Below are 21778 nucleotides of genomic sequence, written 5' to 3'. Positions count from 1 at the left end.
ATAAGTTTTAAATGTATGTGACAGAAAACCTTTAAATACATCTAAATTCTCCACAAGCTCGTATTAGCGCGCAGCGCTACAGCTAATGTGCAATTAAGCATCAAGTGACGATTTATTTCCAAGCAAAATCCTCTCCAGGTGCTTGAAAATTCTCTCTTCAAAAACCTCCAGAGAGCAATAAAAGCCCGTGCATTTACCTGAGTAGTTGGTAATATAATCCTGAACACGTTAAAAGGTAATCCCATTCACAGTCCCTCCTTTTTTAAAGTCCCACACTGGAAACACGGTTTTGGAGCGGCATGCGTGCGCGCGAGCTCCCGTTCCACCTGGAGGTGTACGTCAGTTTGATCGCAGCTCGGATTAAAGGTGGGATGGAGCCAGAGTCCCCCTCGTGTGTCCGTCCCACTCCGGGCTTCCAAGATAAAAAAGGGAAACCATCCACGATCTGGAGCCACCAGGATGAAGGCAACACATGCAACCCCCCCCCCCCCCCCTTCTTTTTTCATAGATTGTATGGGGCACCGATTTTAAAGTTAAACTGTTCGTTTCTAAAATGACAGCTGTGTTTTACCTACTTTAGTTTAAAACAGTGAAGTCTACAATGACAAGTGAATTTAGAATAAAACCAACTCCGCACATTTATAACTAAATTTTATAAATATTTGTATATTTTTTGTTTATTTTACTTTGAACAAGATAAAAGAGAGAGATTGTACTGTTAAACAAACAAATCAAACAAGCAAAGTTTTAAGTAAATGAAGTTAAAAAGGTATTTTCACAGTTTTTTTTTACTGCAGAGTTCTTTAAACAGTAACAAAGTAATCCACAGTCAGAACTTATGTTAGGTATACGTTTAGACAAAAATGTTCACTTTCATATTTAGATTTCACCATTTAGACCATGTACACACATGTATTTGTTCTGAATGTTAAAGTTGAACTTTGTAGATTTGATTTAAAATATTGAAAGTTACACTTAATTGTTGAAATAAATGTAAGGCAAGGCAGCTTTATTTATTTAGCACATTTAATACGTGGAAGCAACTCATTATGATTTCCAGGTGCAAGATCAGCAAGAACATAAAACATTAAAATCAACGTGACAACATAAAACAGCAGATTTTAAAATCTAATTTAAAATAGTCAAATAACATAAGATGTAAGAAATAAAAAAAGGGGCAAAGTTAAAAAAGTTCTGGGCTAACATGCAAATTCAGAGTTCCACAAAACAAAAGCAACCTGTCAAAACAAAATTCAAAATTAAAAAGATACCCCATATAAATACATTTATTTTTGTTTAAAATTACTTCTGTCATATTTTTATTTTAACATTTGTTTGTAAATTCATAACTGTAGACTTGTGAAATATTTAGATGTAAAGTTTGAATTACTAATATTTAAGTCTAATAGAATTTATTGAAATGGAATTATACCACCTTTACTGTTGACATCTGCACATAATCGTGAGAGCAAGTCAACCCCTACCAGAGTCTAACTCCACTCCCACTTCATGTTTGAAAAATGCAACACATGCTGTTGCCTGGCAGACCAAGAGGACGGAGCTGCTAACAGATACACACACACACAGGCTCACGACAGCATTGTGACATCATAATGTACCAGTTTACATCATAGCATACTTCTTAGCCAATAGCGGTGGCAGATTTATATTAAAATACAGTGCAGAGTTTTTACCTGACAACGGCACAACACTGCCAGTTTTAGGCAGAATATTTAAATTTTAACTAAGATGCACTGAAGTGCCAAATTATTGACGACACGTGTCTGCAGCACCATTAGACACTCGTTTATTTAGTTTATCAGCAAAAAAAAGTTTATCTGGGGGTGACTTGCTCTTTAAACCAAATACTTGGCTAACATGCATATTCAGACTGTTAAACAAAGTTATCAAACAAAACAACAACAGGGTGAAGAGATCCCCTCTGGAGTGTCTCAGATTGTTTTGTAGTTGCAGGATTGCTACAACCCACACCATTTACCGATGTGTGGGAAGAACCTAGACAGAAGCATTCATTGACGATCCATAGTTAAACAAACTCACACAATCTTACAACTGAAATGATTTCAAGGACTCAGTTAGAGAATCTCTTCACCCCATTTTTATTTCTGGTCGGTCACAATTTAAAATGGCCATACATGTGATTTTACATATGTAGACTCAAACTGAAATATTTAGATTCAACTTTTCATTTTGTTTGATGCAATTAGTATTTTCAATCATTTAATATTCAGATTTATGTTTAAATGTTAAAAGGTAACAATAAACAAATAAATAAATAAAAACAATACACTTTTCACATCTTTTTTTTGTTAATACTTAAAGCTAAAGTGGACTAAATGAAGATGTTAATTTTATAAATTTTACAATCAGCGCCCCATAGCTGACCTACGTTGACACTATTATTAAAGAAGGTTTTTTTGTTACGGGGAGAAAAATTAAGACTCTGTCACTAATCTTCAGTTGTCTTTAACAGATAAATCAATCTACTGATAATAAATAAAACTTTTTTGTTGTGACGGACAGATTTATGCCATTGATGGTGCGCACCTACAGCCTCTTCTAACACTTTCAGGCATTTAACTCACTTTAAAATATGAGCAAATTAGTAAATTGGCAGCAAACAAGGAGTTCAGAACTTAACGCATGGTTGTTGGCCATTAAAAGTCAAAGTGTTGAAGTAAAAGTTATTTTTGTGTATTATCAGCTTTTTTAAAACCTCCAGAATGTATTTGAGATTAAATTGTCACGCTCCGAGTAGATAAACGCTTGGAAACCAGGTTCTGTTTCAAGGTAACTCGATTTTCTTTGAGCTCTGCCAGCTTTTTGACAGGTTGTCAACAGAAAAGCAAAAAAATAAAAAACTCACAACAGCTTGAGCTCAAGTTTCTCGTTCAGTAAAAAACACACAGCTTCTGATTTTAGTTATGCCTGCTCAGAGACTAATAACTGACAGAATGTAACCCGAGGTTTTATGAAGGTCTGATACCATAAATGCTCCTGGGGGGAAATATGGCGCTATCACACACTTCAGCTGAGCCAAGAGCAAACTGTTCAGTGTTTCCAGATGTTTTTGTGCACCCTTTGTCTCTCGTTTGCACTTTTCATCAGCTGGATGCCTTCACGAGACCATTCGGGTGTTGCTCCACAGTTCTGGATTGACTGACATTTAAACTCTGTGACATTCTGATCGATATAGCAGAGGCCATATATCTTACTGAGGCATACATTTGTGGAGAAAACCCAGAATAAGCTACTTCCTGGAAAACCTCACCAGGGAGGAGTCCAGGTGTCACACTGTCCGCCACTCCTTGTCTGTCCCTCTCCCTCAGCAGCAGTCCTGTGTCTTCTCTAACCGTTCCCACCTGCCTCTCGTCTCCCAACACTTCAGGTCCCTGCTCCTCTTGTATTTAAACCCTTCCAGCTCTGTGCCCTTTGCTCGTTCATTGTCTCAATGTCCCGTGTGTGTCCACATAAAGAACCTTATCAACGGTGTCTGCCTGCCTGCCTTCTTCCCCTGCACTTGGATCCTCCCCTCGACCTCAACTCGCCCGCCATACGTGACCGAATGAACGAACCACTCAAAGGATCCAGCGGGGAAATTCTGCCCTGGGAGTGTTCGCTGCAATGGCTCACTCCTAGCTACAGGTCAGTATGCCCTCCTCCAGCGCCGCCTCGCCGCAGACTCCACCGTCGAATCTCAGCCTCAGCGATCCTCTCTGCCCTCCCGGATCCAGATGAGAGTATGGGCTAGGTGGCGCGGCGGACCCACTCCTGCTTTGAAGGCACCAAACTGGCCGTGTGCTCTCCCGGAGTGGGGCCCTGGCGTTGGGAGGGAACCTAAGCCCCTCCGTCACCTCCAGCCCCTGATCCACACCCCGGGCGCAACGCAGCCTCCACTGACGTCACTCCCAGCTTCTCTGTGAGTCAGACTCCAAAAGCGGCAGCGAAGATGCCCAACGAGCGACGCTCTCAGCGGGGGGACACCCCTCCCGAGACCTCCTCCGACTCCGGGTGGACCCAGAGAGGATCAAGACGGCGGAGCCAAGCGAGCAGCGTTGTACCGCCTACCCCAGAGACCCCTACTCTGCTCTCCGGCTTGGGTCTCCAACGTCATCAGCGGTCTCCAGTCCAGTCAACACCCTCGTTGACGTCAGACCGAGGGACTTGGATCTTCACCTCGACCTCAACTCGCTCGTCATGCGTGGCACCAGGAGGCATCCTAACCAGATGCCCCAGCCACTTTTCGATGTGGAGGAGCAGCGGTTCTATTCCATGCCCCTCCCAGACCGAGCTTCTCACCCTATCTCCAAGGGAGAGCCCAGACACCCTGCGGGGAAAACTCATTTCGGCTGCTTGTATCCGCGATCTTACCAAAGCTGCCCAAAGCTCGTGACCATAGGTGAGGGTAGGAGCATCGATCAACCCTTAAATCAAGAGCTTTGTCTTCTGGCCCAGCTCTCTCTTCACCACAACAGACCGCTTCAACCCCCACATCACTGCAGATGCAGCGCCAATCCGTCCATCAATCTCAGGCTCCATCTTTCCCTCACCCGTGAACAAGACGAATGTTCATAAGGTTGCTGAGCAAAGAAACTAAATTTATGAAAAGTTGTATTTGAGCTTCAGAAAATAATTTATTAGCATTGGTACACAGGTTACACATGCAGGTAATGAACATGAGTAAAACAACAACAAATACATAAAAACAATTATTCCTGAGTTAGAAACAGTCGTCAGAGTCGATCGCACCAGTACTCCGATGTTTCAATGTGTGACGGTATGTCGATGTGGAAAACTGGAGGAGTCTGAGGAGGACTGTTGACGCCTGAGTCGCTGCCAGGATTGGAGCGGTTAGCTCCTCCTCTTCCTCCTGCGGCGTATTTCACCTCCACCCTCTGGACAGGAAGTGAAGCAGGTGCCAGTGGGGCCTCGGCTTTGTGTTTGATGTTCTTAAACTGTTTCAGGCGCACCACTTCCCTGCCCTCCACCGAGCACGGCAGCAGCACGGAGACATCTTTGCGGAATTTGGAGCTCATGCCGAAGTATATGAGCGGATTGTAGAAGCTGGCGGACTTGGCGAAGAGGCGAGTGATGATGCTGGTTGTACTCGGCACGTGAAAGCCCCAGGCGGACCACATGGACACCACTGCATACGGGGACCAGGCCGTGATGAAGGCAGTGCAGATTACTATGGAAATCTACAGCAGAACAGAGGAAAATAGTCAGAAGTGGAGGAACTGGGACACAAATAGTTCCAATAAAACATCATCTGGCCTACCCTCGTGACGTCCCGTTCCACTATCCGTTGGCGATCTGAAAGGAACCCATTAGCTGACATGGCGTTTGTGCTTTTCACTGTTTTGATGATGGATATGTAGGCCAACAACATGATCATAACGGGGAGGAAGAAGCAGAAGATGAGGATGGAGATGATGTAGGACTTGTAAATAGTAGAGTAATTAGCTTTGGACCAGTCGATCTCACAGGTGCCGTAACCTCGGTCTTAGGAAGAGAGGAGAGAAGAAGAGATCAGATCAGTTATTTTAATTGTATTCCATCTATATAAATATTTATATTCATATTTATGGTGATATTTAGCGAGACCTGTGTAGCTGCCCCATCCCAGCAATGGAGCAACAGACCAGAACATGGCCCCAGTCCAGATGAAGATTACCGCCACTATAACAGAGTTGTTGCTGATGCAATGAGCTGCAAAACAAGAAAAGCAACATTAGTACAAGATGGTTTTCAAACCATGCATCTGATTGTTGGTCTATCTTTAGTTTCAAAAGGTCAACAGTTCAAATGTTGGCGAAGACTAAACAGAAACAGTGTGAGATTTATAAAAATGCAGAATTCTTGACTTGTTATGAATGTTTGGGCTGACATTTCCGGAACAATGACGCCTCTTCATATTTTAACAGCCTTTGCTAACGTCTGCAAATGAAAAGCGTCTCTGTTGAGAAAGTTTTGTTCCAAGAGCGAGACAAGTTCGCCGTTAGGGATGTTTTTCTTTTTCGGGTTTTTTGGTCCCTTTATGGATTTCTGCTATTTTTCTGTCTTCTTTATCACATTTAAAATTTCAGATCAGCAAACAACTTTTAATATTGCAACTGCGTCTGATGATTTATTGTATTCGTAGAAGAAAGTGCTCCAAACCAATCTGGCTCTATGGGAGAAGTAAATGAACCCTAAACCTGACAACTGGAGGCAACATCTCGATCACGCATTTACGACAATCGGTAATGAGTCTCTCCCATCTCTGCGGAGGAGGTCTGACCACTATTCTTAACAGAATTTTTTATAATTCAGGCTCACTGAAGGGTTTTCCGGCAGGAACAGCCTATTTAAGGTCAAAGGTCAGATGTTTTCCTTCAGGTGTTTTGCTAGAGAGCAGAATTTGTGTTTCCCTCAGTTACAACAAGTGGTCCAGGTCCTGAAGCAGTGCAGCAGTCCCAGACCATCACACTACCACCACTGTGTCCGATTGATGATGTGATGTTGGTTTAGTGTTAGTTTGACTCCAGGTGGAACAGAAAGATCTACCTTTGTGTAGGAAATGTGCTGCATAAATAATATTTTCATTTTAAGATTTTAGTAAATGTGAGTTGCATCTTCATGTTTGGAACGCTCCCATGGAGTCCATGTTTGCCCCCCCAGGGCCTTTAACCTTAAATTTTACCAAGTGATGTTGTTCTTTGTCAGGAACTCCAGCTCCCATCATCTCCATCGCACCACGTAGCTACCACTTAACTACCACAGCTTAACGCCACCACCACGTAACTACCACGGTCTCGGTACCACTTCTTACCGAAATCAACTCCACTCAGTCATCCATTCATTCAGAGCTCCATCGCTCATGCAACCTTCAACCACCTGACCAGTAAGTGAGACCTTTCTTACCTTTGTAACGCCTGTACTTTCTCGTTTCCCGTCGAGTGACATACCGGCGTTCCTAGATTCCCAGTGCTCGTACATCTGCGTTTGGGTCTCACCAACATGCTACAAACAAACCCGCTGATCCTTCCCAGAGCCCTTCTGACATTCTTGGTCTGTTTTATGGAAAGTTTTTAGAACGGGGCCCGATGTGTTGCTTTTTGAGGTCTTTTAGCCTACTCCATGTTGTCACAAAGGTTCTGTTCACGTGCTTTCTTAATTCTACAGGTGTGGGAACAGAACTCAGCCTTCTAAATAAGAAGATCAGTCACTATTAATTCACGATTTAACAAGGGAGTCGGTTACTTTTCCACGCAGAGCCAGGCTTGGCACATTTTTCCTCCCTTGATAAGTGATACCTTCCTTTAAAAACCGCGTTTTGTGTTTACTCAGATAATTTTTGTCTGATCTGAAACATTTAATTGAGGAAAAAAGCAAAAGCAGAAGAAATCAGTATTTTTACACATTGTACTTTTGACTGCCTCTATATGGATAAATCCTACTCTTCTCACACTTAATTTGCACTTGGTCTCATCTGAATCCACCTACATCGTTCCACATCAGCTGATCTATGGGTTAGAGTCACACTCACCAGACCTAATTTCCACATAATGACGACGTTCTACATCATCACTTTACTTCCAGAAACCAAAGATTTCACCTCAAACAGACTTCATGACACACTAGAGGATTCTGAAAGGGCTTCCTGGAGACGAGAAGCTGTCCTCTGTCCTTCTGAGTACGGACCTTTGTGTGGGTGGCATCCTCTGATGTATCTGGTGACGCTGATGACGGTCAAGGTGTTGATGCTCACGAGGCCAAACAGCAAGGTGAGGAAGCCGTCTACCTGAGGGAGGAAGCAGTGTTAGGTGGTAACATTACAAATATCTGCCTGGATACTGATGGAAATGGGATGCTGCAGTTCCTAGAGACGCTTCCTCCCATAAGCACCTGATGATGCTCCTGATGTAACGTTCTAGCAGGTCATTGTTTGAGAATGATCGAGTCCGAGACATTCACAAGGGGATTTACGTGACTGTGTTTGAATTCAGCTGAGAGCATGCAACGCTCAGCACCTGCTGGGTCACTTCCAGGTGACTCGGCTCATTTAAGGTCCTCCACTGATCGTCCTTTATCCTAATCCCATTACACACAGTCATCACGTTTTCATGCTCCAATAGAAAACTGTCATTTTTTCAGAATACTAAGTCCTTCAGAAGATGTTTTAAGAAGAAAACCTGATGATGAAGGAGAAATGATGTTAAATGAAGCTCACTGGCCTCTGAAAGGTCTGTTCTAACTACACTCAGAGACTGAACGATGGCTTTAGGTGCTAAACACACGGATCTGACCAGACTTGAAACAGCTCATGTCACATCATGCTTCTTCATCTCTTCTGACGCTTTTCTCGTTTGCTTTTCTGTTCCTAATCCTCCCTTTCTATGAGCTCCTGCTGCTCGTATTCACTTATAGCCTCCCTCTCTCAGCCGGCCTTGAGGCACTCAAAACTAAAATTGTTCTGGACTAACTGCCTTGTTTTTGCATGAATTTCTTTGAGGATTCCTACCAACGATAGCCTCGAGCAACAAAAATACCCAGATAGAATTCCAGGCAAAAGAATGACAGCTATTTCATTTTGAACGGAGGCTGTGAGAGGATAGTAAGAACAGGAACGGTGCACTTTAACGTCCTGGTAATTAATTTCAATATTTCAGATGTGAGAGGCTTTGCTGATAAAAGGCACGTTCATGCCGCAGGTCTGATGTTTTAGAGTTTCACCAGTTCAAACGTCTCCACCGTCGTAATCTTATTACAGAATTAACCTCTATCCCACATACCATAATCCCCCTGCACACACACACACACGCTACGAGTTCACTAGATTCTTTCAATATACTTTATTATTATGGGATGACCAAATGAAAAAATAACTACTTTTTGTAGATCTGCACATTTCTGACCCTTTAAAAAAATCTGTATTTTAAGCTTTAAAATTTAGTGCTAAATCATTTGAATTGAAATGGTTTTGAGCTGCAGCCTCACAAGCAAGAAGGTTGCAGGTTAAAATCCCAACAGCATTTCTCTGTGTGGAGTTTGCACGTTCAGGTTAATTTGTGACTCTAAATTGTCCCTTGTTGCTAACGAGTGAGTTTATGAATAGTTGTGTGTCTCTGTGATAGACTAGGGACCTGGCCAAGGTGTCCCCTGCCTCTCGCCCTCTCGCCTGATGACTGCACTGCAAAAACAAATTGCTAAGAAAGTAAAACTAAAACAAAATTTTACATATTTTATCTTTTTTTAGTATAAAAATAAAATAAATAATTCTTAACTAGAAAAATAGCATCACATACTTAAAATAATTTTGATTAATTTGCTTGTTTTAAGAGTTCTAGGCAAGCACCAAACTGGCAGATTTTTATTTACCCAAAAGAAACTTTGGATCATATTTAAAGTGACAGTGTGTATTTTTTCTGGTTATAGGGGTCAGTAGATACCTAAATCATTGCAAGCAAGTAGTATTTTTGTGTTGGAGTCAGGCCTTACCAATGGATGCCCATTAGGATAAAAAAACCCTGGGGAAGGCAAGACCTCCTTTCATCACTGGTAACAAGTGAAGAGGTAAATGTGTAAAACAACAGTGTTTATGAATGGTGAAAGTTTTGTAATTGTTTGTTACAAATAAATGCATTTTGTCCTCAAGGGCTCCCGTGGAAGTAAACATGGCATCTAATACGGCGTCACCCACAGACTTAGGGTGCTTCTCAATACTAAGGATCCTCTCCTTTATGTCTTCGCCCCGCCCCGGTTGCCTAGGAGATACGTCATCAGGAACCACCAAGGCGTGTTCCAATGTTCATGTTCTACCGAGGCGTGTGTTCTCCGTTTAACCCATGAGAAGTACTGGGCTACTAAACCTGCTTATGTTGTCTGAACTGTAGTACCACAAATGCCCACCAGGGTGCAGGTTACACCTTCTGAAACCTGAGCTATAGACGTGCAACGTACTCACTTTTCACCTCCAAGCACATGTGTCGTCTGTGCACTGAACGGATCGAGTTAGTAGCAGAAAATAGTGATGCATGAATCGATATTATTGAATATTTTATTGATAATATACTGTGTCATGAATCCACTGACTCGTGGAAATAGCTTTGGAACCTCTTTATTAATGGACTCCGAACCGAGCTCCGTTTTACAACATTCTCTCTGTCTCTCCCACTCTACCACACGTTTACTCCCGTGCCCCTTGCAGGTCAGGAGTGGAACCGCAGATAGCTCACATCACATCTCATCACATACTGTGAATAGGCTGGAACCTTGTGAGTCATCTGTGAGCGACGGGAGTAACCGTTTGTTGAGAGCTAGCTTGTGGAGATCCCGGTGAGTGAAAAGTTAGTTGGCCTGCCTTAGCTTTCGGCTAATGTGTTATTTTGGCATAAATGACTGACTTTTATTTAAAATGAAACCAATCGGCAGTTTTATGGACACTGTCCCAATCTTTTAAATGCTTTGATGTACTCCACATCATCGTAACATGTGAGAGATTTGTAAAAAAAAAAAATGCTAATGCTAATGCTAGCCCTAATGGCTACTGCTAGTTCCAATCTTTTACAATGGAGTAATTAGCACTGTAGCAAGAGGGTTCGTGCTCTCTGCATACCAACTGATTCATTTGTTAGAACGGCAACAGCTGATTGTGAGCCGTGTTAAGTTAGGCTATACAGTTGGTTTTAGTAAATAAATAAATAAGTGTTTGTACAAAGTTGATAAGCAATTCATTTAATCTACCTGGTTACAAGGATTAAAAAGATAAAATAAATGTTTTAAAAGTGATGAACATTGCAGTTCAATCATATAAATATGATTAAAGGGACTTTACGGAGTTTTGAATTTTTATGCTTGCGATTGCCCCCTCAGGCCAAAAGCGTAACGGCAGCTTCAATAGTAGGCTCGTGCAGGAGGCGCGCATGCTGTACGTGCACACTCCATAACGAAAATAACAGCTGAGACAGTCCCTTGTGTGTGTGTGTGTGTGTGTGTGTGTGTGTGTGTGTGTGTGTGTGTGTGTGTGTGTGTGTGTGTGTGTGTGTGGCCCGGAGGACAGAGGACAGGAGAACACGCAGCTAATTAATTAAATAATTTGGTTCTGTACCTTTCTCTTCAGCACAGCCGACAAAGGTTTATGATGGGTCAGTCCTCCTGCATGCTCAGATCATTCCCTTCCCTTGCTTGAAAAATTGTTCCAAAATGAAAGTTGAACCCACATCTTTTTATCTGTGAATTCAACGCCGTTCGGCGAGTCTCAAATAAAAATTTGGGCATCTTACTATAAAAAATATATCATTAATGTAAAAAAGAAACTCTAAATCAACTATGTTCACATCCAGAATCGAACCCTGGTCTTCTGCTTGGGAGTCCGATGTCTTACTAGGCGAGCTAAAGCATCAGTAACATTTGCTGTATCTGTAACATTTATATCCTTGATGACAGCTGAAACAACGTTCAAAGAACGGTTCGGAGTGAAAACGGCTATTTTGTTGCTAATTAGCAGGAAATATCTAGAAGAAAGTTCTACAGAAAGTAGCTAAGGGTCCTCAGAAATGTAGCTAGCTTTGTCACTAGGCGTTAGGAACAGCGACAAAGTGGCACTGCCTCTCTCTCTGCTGCTAAAGCTACGGATAGCAAATGCTACGGGCGATGCCTGAGCGTGAACGCGCATGAAGCAGCCTGCTCGACCCGAGCATCTCTCTTTTTCTGTGATTTTACAGAAAAACAGGCAATCACAGTAAAAATGCCAGGGCTCATTCTACAGGACCAGGGCATTGCAGGAGAACGTATGAAGAAGACATTTATTATTTCTATACATGTTTTGGCTGTCACACTTCCATAATGCCCCTTTAAGTCATTAGATGTTCAATTAATTTATGTTTAACATAAGGTTGCTGCTAAAAAGCAGGAAAACTGTACACAAATTACAGTTTAAAGTTAAAGGTAAGAGCTGGAACTGGGAAGCACTTCAGTTGTTTTGATAAGGTTTTCTTAAACCGTTGGATAACTACTACTGATGCTCTTTTGAGTTAGAGCTGAGGTCTCATAGGGATAGAAAAATGAACAGAATGATTTACTTTCTGCATTCTATGTAGATTGGTTTTATAGTGACTCTGGATTCTTAAGGTGATGCCGAGCCGAGCCCAGATGGACTCCGGACAGGTGTAAACGGTGTGGCCAGCCGAGACATCCTTTCGCAGAGGAGCCTTCACGAACTGGAAAAATCCATATAGATCTACAGATAAGACACAAACACTACCCGGGTAGCAACGTTGCTCAAGAACTGAATTCTAAAGATTAACATCTATTTATTTTTTTGGGGGAAAAGAGCTCTCTTATTTTGGGTATTGTATTTGACTTCAAAAATATTGTAACCACACATTCTCTTTTTTGAATGCTGAGTGAAGCAATAAATCACCGTTGTTCAACATTCGGATGGTTATCCTAAATCTCTTTGTAGATGAAGCCTAGTAGATGTCCAGTACCTGACTAAAACTAGTCCCCTTTATAGGTGCTACATCCGTTTGTTAGCCGTTTAGCTAGCTGAGCAAGAATACACGGGAGGTGTCTTGTAGCCTAGCCTTGGTCAAAAATTTCCCAGAATACACCGCAGTATTTTCAAAAGAAGGGCAGATCAGAAGCCGGCAGCTACTTCGGGGGCAAATTTCAAGTTTAAAAGTAAGTCAACTCATTTAACCCTCCCACTGTCCTTATGGGTGTGACCGAGCGAGGAAAGTTGACCATTGAGCAGGATTGATGGTTTATCCCTTGGGTCCATGTGGCAGGGGTGAGGAGTGAGTACCACGTCACCCCTGCCACGTGGACCTCAAGGGATAAACCATCAATCCTGCTCAATGGTCAACTTTCCTCCCGGGGTCACCCATGAAGACAGTGGGAGGGTTAAAATGTATTTTTTTTTAGATCCAAATATGGTTAGCTTAGTAGTTGCAGCTTCGGTGGCTAGCAGGTAGTAACTTGCTTATATATTTAATTTAACAAATATATACACAATTGAAAAAGTTAAAGTCTCGTTATGTATTTATATTAGAACTTATACGTATAAAATATAACGTTATCCCCGTGTCACGTGACATTATGTGACCATCGTGGAAGCCGCGGTCACGTGATGTAAGTCTGTTCCATTTAACCGTTTTCTTTGACCAAGGAAGGACCGTGTCCTCGTAAGCAAGGCGCCTGGCCTTGCGAGGTGATGTCTTGACATTGAGAAACACCCTTAGACCCGCTCCCGTGTATTTTAGACCTGATTTTTATTGTTATATGTTACAAAGATAGTTTTGAACAACTGGTCATTATTTAATACATTTTCAACAACATTTCGATGGACGTTTACAGAGATTAATGGTAAAAACTATACATTGTCTCTTTAAGAATATTTAGCTTATTTTAATATGATTTTTCTGGAGAAAAATCTATTTTTCTTTTTAGAGTAAAAATAAGTTCAAATGTCTAAAAATTAGGCTTTTTAAAAACTTTCTTAGAAATCCGTTTTTTCAGTGTACAGGAGTCAGTTCCTCACCCCCTTACTGAGGATTAAAGTGTAATGGTCTTTTTCTGGTGGCTTTTACCTGGCAGGTCCAGATCCAGGTGATCAAATACCCATCGTCCTTGAAGATATTGAATATTTCCAGGATTCCTCTGGAGTAGCCAAACACAGAGATGCTGGCATCAGAAATGGCGAGATTTAACGTGAGGAAATCTGCTGGCTGAAGCGAGACCCGTTGCCTGTAGAGGACAAATATCACTAGACTGTTTCCAAACCATGACAGCCATCCTGCAGAGAGACAGAAAACAGCAGTTAGAGACAGGCACGGTGCATTGTGGGTGGAGATCGCGTAACCTCAGCGGGAATTAAGCAGACAGGTAAATGAGCCGCACTATGTTGCATTTCAAAATATATCACGGATCCTTCATATAAAGCAGTGGTTTACCAATTTTGGATCTGTGGTTAATAAAGCACCAAGCTCGGGGATTCAGAAATGCAATTAAACACATTTTTGATAAAACATAGTAAAATAATTAATTAATTCCTGTTTGTCTTTTTGATAAAGTTTTAGCTTCAACCGGTGAAATTTGTTGTGCAGAAAAGTTTGTGAGTCAAAACTGTCATCAAAACTAGTTCACCTGTTGTAGCTAGCGCTCTGAGTGACCTCAGTACGGAGAAATAGGCATGAGTTCTGATTGGACAGAGAAGCTAATGGCTAGCCATAGCAAAGGCAGTTCCAGAGAGGATTGAAACCACCACCAAGTATCATGTAAGTGCTCTTTTTTGAACCTTTGCATCATATCTAGATCCACATTATATGATTGCTTTTCCAGAAATGTAGCTCTGAAAGCAGAGGCGCTACAAGTATCTAGCTCACTGCTAACAATACAAATAATTCATTCTACTCAAAAAGAAAAAAAAATCCTAAAGTAATTAAACTTTTTATTTTTAAAAGTGTTTGCATGAACTTATATGTTATTTTTTGAGATTAGAGATATTTTAATAAATCATTGAATGACTTTTTAACTAGCTGTTAGCTCATCAATCCATTGGTGAGTTATGGATCTCTATTTCTTTAATCTGAGGCTGCTCGTAGGAAATTTGTGAGTTTTTTAAATAACTTTTCAACAGAAACTAAATCTCACACCAGCTCAAACACATCCTAGATAAACTTAGTAAAGGTAATTTTTTTATAAAGTTTGCAGAAGGCAAAGTGCAGCAGTGTAAGCAGAGCCTTCTCAACGCTTCTGCTGAACCAAAAAGTCAAAAGCAATGTCAGATTTTATTAGATTTTCAGCAATTGTTAAAAAAATTATTGCCTTTTGTCAGCTTCAAGTTATTTCAACGACATTTTTTATCTAAAATGTCTTTAATTGAGCTTTGTGGGACTCTTATGCAAACCACAGATGCATCCATGTAAACAAATAAAGCGAAAAAGTAGTTTTCTACATAAAGACAATTGTTTTATATAAATTTAACTACATGAACTGACTGTTTATCCACTGACTCGTGTGCAGCTGTAGTTTGTGGGGAGCTGACTCACCTAACACCAACAGGTAGACCCCGATGATGGTTTCTCCTTGTTCAGACAGAGGAGGGTCTGTACGGAGAGCACTGAGATTATTATTCCTCCATGGAATATTTGCCACCTTCATAGGGAACCCCTTCAGCGTTATTTCCATGGCCTGAACTTTAATGCCTCCGCATGAATTCTTTCTGTACTGAACAACAGCTCAGCTCTGTTCTCCCTTCAGGAGACACTCAGGTCCTAGACCAGTGGGGATGACTGGTGAGTTGGACCTAAATCCAGCTTAGACACAATGACTAATGCTTGACCACTCGCTGGGCAAATGGCTGCAGCTGTAATCCTATCTATTTCTTACTACTAAGACGGCAGAGATTCTGGGAGGAGATCCTGATCAGCCATTAAAAGACCCAGCCAGTTGGTAGAGGAGATTTATTTAGCTTCAGGCAAATTCTAATTATCTGAAATTGGTGGACACATGATCCTCGTCCAGGCTGTGTTATTATTAGTGTTTTATATCTTGTGTGGGATCAAAGCTGAATTTCAGGCTGTTTGTGAAGCTCTTGTGTTGATTCTTGGCCTTCAGGTCTGAAATGAACCTCTTTTTAAGTCTGACTCCCATGATCTGTTTGGAGGGTTTAGCGGGGGTTTCACCACATTTGAAAAATAAAATCTTACTCTGATTTTCCACATATTTGATCAGAAATGACAATGTGAGGTTGAAATATTCAACTCAGCCTTTAGTCGTATAGCACTTTACCGGTGGCTGGTGAAAGAAATTCTCGGTGGGGCTATATGTGAAATACTTCCCTTCTTAGTCCATATAAAATGTGCAAATGAACAGTTGAAAATCACTATAATTCCCAAACAATTATTTACATCACTTACCCAAATCAGTAGTTTTACAGGTAGACTAAAATAATAACTAGAACATCTCTGAAGAAATTTTAAAAGGGATCTGCCCGCTGGCACAAAGTAGTGGCCGTGTCCTTTAGAGGCCAAAGATTCATATTTGGGTGACTTTGGGGTGAAAAGCCAAAACCATGTGGAAGTGGATTATACCATGGTGATTGATTGGTGCGATGATTCTGACAGCGACGAAAGCTCTGAACAGATCTTTGGGCCACGAGAAACAGAATCTCCTAAATCTGTAGAAACTCAACAGCAATCAACCTTCTGTGCTGATCCGGAGCTTTCTCTGAGACGAACCAACCAGGGTCTCTTGTCCTTGTGGAGACTCTGGGAATGTGAACAAAATGATGAACTCGCCTTCCGACTCAGCTCTCTGTTCACCACGACAGATCGGTACAACGCCCGCATCACTGCAGACGCAGCACCAATCCGCCTCTCGCTCCATTTTTCCCTCACTCATGAACAAGACCCTAACATACTTAGACTCCTCCGCTTGAGGCAGGACCTTGTCCCCTGACCTGGAGAAGGCATGTTCTACCCTTCCGGATTGGTTTATTTTTTGATTACACAAAATGTGTTCTGTAATTGGAGCAGGCAGCCTTTAATATCGTTTGTTTTGTGTTTATTGAGCTTGTCAGGCATGCCAAATGTAGAAAAGTCATTTATTTAAAAACGGTTTGTTCCTCCTGACACCTGTCCATTTGTTCTTGTGTTGTGGGAGAGGACTTGGAACGGGCAGGTTCCAGTGTCGTTTGTTGGGCGTGTCTGTTTACGGAGCTCCTCAAAATAAACTGAGAATCCGTTGATCTCCAACGATGCGATGTGATCCTTCAGCAATAACCCACACAACGCAGAAGGGATCCGGTCACTCCTCCATTGCTTCAGCTGTGTAAAGTCCAGGCGACCGGTTCTGAGGACTGTCCTTCTCCGCAACTCGAAACAGATCTGGAAGCTTTGTGCCGAACACTGTTAGCTTTGAGAAGTATATTCTTTGGTTATCTGCACAAAGATGATCAAAATATCTAAATCCCTAGGTTTTATTTTGGATATACAGCTGTGGATGATTATGTTTTTGCCCCAGTGCAGTGTGCAGTTGAAGGGGTCTATAGGGGTTTTTAATGTCAGCTTTGTATATTTTTCTATGAATTCTTTGGACCGTGAGTCTGCAATAAAGTCTACTTACTCACTTATAGCATTCTGTAGCAAGTTTGATTCTGAATAGTGTTCTTTCACTTTATTTAAAGTTGTTTTCAACAACCGATCAGCCATCAGGGTTGGTGAGCACGTGCTGTAGATGGTCTGGCAACAATTTACACCATTCTGACTTTTCCGAAAGTCTTTGAGAAAAATCCCTACAAACGTGTCTGAATCTCCTGTAAAACTGTGTGCCTTTTGAGGAATCCCATAACCAAGTGTGTGCCATGACAGATTGATGCTTGAGTGAGAGCATCTGGCTCTTTGAGAATTTATTGAACACCTCCTTAGGACTTGGGGTACTTTAAAACAGTCTCTTTATATTTTTACACAAATTGACATATTTGGTCTGAATGATGATGGTCTAAACTTACATTTGCACCACAGCTCCCCTCCTCCACCCTTCTCCTGTTTACAGTGAGGCTCTCTGTGGCAGCACACCTACTGGAGGGGGAACCTGAGCCACCGCCCTTGGTGTGCGTTTAGCTCACAGAGTGGACCTTGTTTCCTTCTGCTGGCTGCCACAGAGCAGCTCTGCTGGTCTTCAGGATGTGGAGGAAAGGGCTGCTGCCAGAAGGCTCGATGCTTCCGAGTTCTCCTCATTAAACCCCTTTTACAAACCTCTGAAAGCCAGAGTGGAGGGAGGAGAAGGTGCACCACTGGCCCAAACTGTCACCTGTCCAGTCACAACTTTAGCTCCACAGCGATCCCTGTGTGAGCATCGTGCAGAGGTGGTGTTCAGTACATCCTTTAGTATTTAGCTAAAAATTAACAGAATGTTATCTTTTAGCATTTTTCAAACATTTTTTTATCCAAACTGCCCTAGAAAAGAATCAAATCTGTTTGTTGTTGGTCTGTGGGAAGAAACTGGAATACCCAGAGAAAACCCACACACGAGTGAGGGAAACATTAAAGCTCCATGCAGAAGGCCACAACTGGGATTTGAACCTGTGACCCTTTTCCTGTGAGGCAACAGTGCTGCCAAAACCCTACAAGCCATTGTTAAAAGACTACTCTCACTATTGTTTATTGAGTTGTGACAGATAGCTGCACATCCTGAGCTTTGGGGTTTGTTGGAGGTTACGTCCTGTCAAAGGCAGCTTTCCTCTCCACTGTCGCTACATGCTTAATCATCATGAGGGATTGCTGTAAAGTCTTTGACACAACAAGTCAGTGACTCGATGCAGTCTGCTGGGTTTTCTATAGGAAATTTTAACTAATTGGCTAAATGAACTGAACTCAATGCTGATAAGTAGGTTCAATTGGAATTTTTACTTTGTGAAGTGCCTTCAGATTCTATTCTATTTTATGTATAAAGCACATTTCTACACGACCAAGGCCAACCAAAGTGCTGCACAGTAAAAGAGCATAGAAATTAACACACGGGAAGAAAGTAATAAAAGTAGTACAGTAACTACTCAAAAATCAACAAAAAATAAAATAAAACAGAGACATAGTACAATGCTAACTAGGCTGAAGTAAAAGCCAAGGAATAAAAATGAGCCTTCAGGTGTGATTTAAAATCAGAGAGAGGGGCCACTCTCACTGATAGAGGGAGTTGGTTCCAGAGACGAGGTGCACAGATTGAGAACACTCATTCTCCTCGTGTCCTCATCCGAACACTTGGGACCTGTAACAGGCGGTGGTCTGCTGACGGAAGAATTCGACCAGGTACGTAGGGCTGAACCAGCTGAGTCAAGTACAGAGGCGCATAAAGATATAGTGACTTAAAAACAAGAAGTAAAACTTTAAACTGGATGCGGAAGAGCACCGGGAGCCGGTGCAGCTGGGCCAGAACAGGAGTAATGTGCTCCCTCCGTGTGGTGTCTGTCAAAAGGTGGGCGCCGCATTCTGCACCAGCTGTAGGCGCGCAACCGAGGAGGATGTGGATCTATAAAAAGGGAATGATGACTGTGTGTCATGGTCTGCGTCTGCCCCTTCCTTCAAGTGTCTCCTGATGTTTCTCCATCCCTCTCTAGATTCCCTTCTGTGTCTCATAGCGCCCTCATGTGTCCTTTGTCTGCGTCTCAATTATGTGTCTTAATGCTGTTACCCTTTTAAATCATTCCTCCCAGGTCAGCTCCAGCCTCTTTGTCCCCAGCTCAGTGTGTGTGTGTGTGTGTGTGTGTGTGTGTGTGTGTGTGTGTGTGTGTGTGTGTGTGTGTGTGTGTGTGTGTGTGTTATGTCCTCCTCCAGCTAGTTTATGTGAGCCCTTCCCTCTGTCTTTAGATAATTGTTGTTTAGTTTTGTGTTTAGGTATTTGCCCTCTGTTTCTGTTTTGCCAGTTAGATTATTAGATTCACCTGTCTTCCCTCCAGCCCTCACTCCACACACCTGCTGCCATTTTCCCTAATTACTCCTCCCTGTGTATATAAGCCCTGTCTTGTCTCTGTCTTGTGTCGGTCCATTGTTTGTAATTCTGTCAGTCTCGTCTCTCTGTGAATTATTTGTTTTTTGGATTTCCAAGATCGTTTCCTGGATTTTGATTTTTGCTCCCCACCTTTGGATTTACTTTTGGTTTTTGGCTCAGCTTATAATAAAGGACTTTTATTTATTCTACTTCTGCTTCGTGTCATCCTGGGTTACTGCATTTTGGGTCCTACCAACACCGCATCATGACACTGTGGTTTGGTGCTACATAAATAAAATGAATTAAATTAAATTATTTTGAACTGTATTTTAGTGTAAAAGTTATCAGTTATCACCATCACACTAGTTAAATACATAGTTTCCTGAAAAACCTCAAATTGCAGCAATAGAGTTTACATTGGTTATGAGCCAAATGTGATTTGAGCACCACCAAAACCAAACTGGACCACGGCCAACTTCAAAAACTTCAAAGTTTTCCTGTAATTATTAAACTTTTATAGAGACTCTGAATTAACAACATGTGGTAATTTGTGCAGAAACATCAAGAAATTGCTGTCAGCACAAGAAGTGCTTGTAAATTACTATGTGATGCAAGACATGCTGCAGGGCAAACATTTACGGAGTAAAACTGCTTCAAGCACTTTAATATTTTGGAAAGTGGAGCTTTTTTAAGATGGGAACAAGCCTAGCTGTTAGCCCTTCAATCATGTAAACATCATATATTAGAAGAGAGGCCATTCAGGAAGCGCTCAACAACAGATAAAATGGTCATTTGGGGAACATCTTTGAAAATTTGAAACCTCTGAGTGTAAAAGTTAGATTGGAAAATATAATTAACCTTGAAATGTTAAAGCTGAGGAAAGCTGCTATAGAGACGGCGATGCTGCCAAGGCCAAAGATGCACGGAAGGGACGCCTCCAACATTGGCGCTTGCTCTGACGAAGGCGGCAGTAGACGTTGGAACATATCAGCAAAGGTAAAAACAAGATTTAGTTACTCTGTGTGAGACGAAGAACCACAAAAAATGTAAGAGGTCAAAGGTCGAGGAGAAAACACCATATTTAACAGGTGCTAGGTACAACAAAACAGCTGCCAACAGTTAATAACAGGAATAAGAGTTGAAGAGTTGTAGGGACATTTATTTGCTAATGTTGATTAAGAGCTAGCAAATCATCAAGAAGACATCAAGATTAGCTTAGCTCTGGGCTGCATAATTTGGTGTGTGTGTGTGTGTGTGTGCGTGTGTGTGTGTGTGTGTGCGTGTGTGTGTGTTAAGGTGATCCCTGCACAGCCACAGTAGACCACTGTATTATCAGGCTCATGCAGATTGCTCTGTCTCAAGAAAAAACAAATCCTGGGATGTGAGGTTAAAAGCTCACCGTTTTCCAAATGGAAAATCACAGACACATGTGCTATTGTGAAAGTGTGCAAGTCTGTCTGGGGGCTACAACGTCTCTCTCTCTTCACAGAGGACGTGCACCACAAACAGGATCAGCTATTACATGTCCACACACTTTCTCTTTCCTTGTCACTAATCAAGAGAAACAGGGAGTGCCTGTATGAGGGGTCCACACCATGCTGGGCTAAATGGCCTGCCTGTCACTGCTAAGGGTGGTCTGTGCCCACAGAAACACATTTTTTAAACTTCCTCCTAGTCTACAGCTATTAAACAGGACGAGATCTGCCGGTTCAAGGTGTTGCTCTATCAGGGTGGTGGTTGACTTGTGACAGCGTTACTGTAGCATTCATACCAAATAAACAAGCTGATCTAAGAGAAAACATGAAAATGAAAGTCTAGTGATGTGTTCGTGGGTTCCACGGTGTGGTTTTGATGATACTATTGACAGATACTATTTCCATGTCAGGTAGACTGGAGCTGCTTGCATGAATTAAAAATCATTTCAACTTAAAGAATAAACCTAAAACGTTCTTTTCTTGTCTTGTTGTCTTCCTTTCATCCAGGTCGATGGTCCACAGCAGGGAAAACCCAGACAGTCCTCTCCACAGCCACTTCCCCCACTTGATCCCTTCAGCGTGTCCCGTGTCAGGGTCTCCTCCTGAAAAAACATGCCAGAAACACCTCCCCTCCAGCAGCCACAGGACTAACCCACTTCAGCTGACGCCTATGGAGGAGCACCAGCGTCCTCCTTGAGGTCCGCTCAGCTGTTTGAGCCAGTTACATTATTTTTAAGGCTTAGCCCACCCACCCAGTGGAGGGAACTCATTCTGGATACCTGCAGTCATGATCCATGTCACTTTAGATGAGC

General features: G+C 42.1%; 2 protein-coding genes across 5 annotated transcripts in view; both read right to left on the bottom strand.

The window, feature by feature from the left end:
* vit (vitrin) overlaps window positions 1-399 on the bottom strand; it is a 31462-nt gene extending 31063 nt beyond the window's left edge. For all 4 annotated transcript variants that reach the window (XM_015943978.3, XM_015943980.3, XM_015943979.3 and 1 more), the window contains exon 1: window positions 198-399. The gene's annotated coding sequence lies outside the window, so the exon portion shown is untranslated. The remainder of the gene's footprint in view (window positions 1-197) is intronic.
* Window positions 400-4647: 4248 nt separating this feature from the next.
* Window positions 4648-15296, bottom strand: LOC107375445 (opsin-5). Its single transcript, XM_015943988.3, has 6 exons — window positions 15054-15296; window positions 13593-13798; window positions 7705-7804; window positions 5626-5730; window positions 5300-5523; window positions 4648-5219 (listed from the first exon to the last, which is right to left on the bottom strand). The coding sequence occupies exons 1-6, from the start codon at window positions 15190-15192 to the stop codon at window positions 4755-4757; spliced, it is 1239 nt and encodes a 412-aa protein (XP_015799474.1). The 5' UTR covers window positions 15193-15296; the 3' UTR covers window positions 4648-4754.
* Between the last annotated feature and the right edge of the window lie 6482 nt (window positions 15297-21778).

The sequence above is a fragment of the Nothobranchius furzeri genome, chromosome 12, assembly GCF_043380555.1.
Source record: "Nothobranchius furzeri strain GRZ-AD chromosome 12, NfurGRZ-RIMD1, whole genome shotgun sequence".
Lineage (NCBI taxonomy): Eukaryota > Metazoa > Chordata > Actinopteri > Cyprinodontiformes > Nothobranchiidae > Nothobranchius > Nothobranchius furzeri.
Note: the sequence above shows the minus strand (reverse complement) of the source record. Positions and strands in the feature narration are given on the sequence as shown.

Coding starts and splice junctions, on each gene's coding strand:
- LOC107375445 (XM_015943988.3), bottom strand. CDS start 15,192: ATGGAAATAACGCTGAAGGGGTTCCCTATGAAGGTGGCAAATATTCCA. Junction 7,805..13,592: donor CCTGGATCTGGACCTGCCAG/GTAAAAGCCACC, acceptor TTCCTCCCTCAG/GTAGACGGCTTCCTCACCTT. Junction 5,220..5,299: donor TGGAACGGGACGTCACGAGG/GTAGGCCAGATG, acceptor GTTCTGCTGTAG/ATTTCCATAGTAATCTGCAC.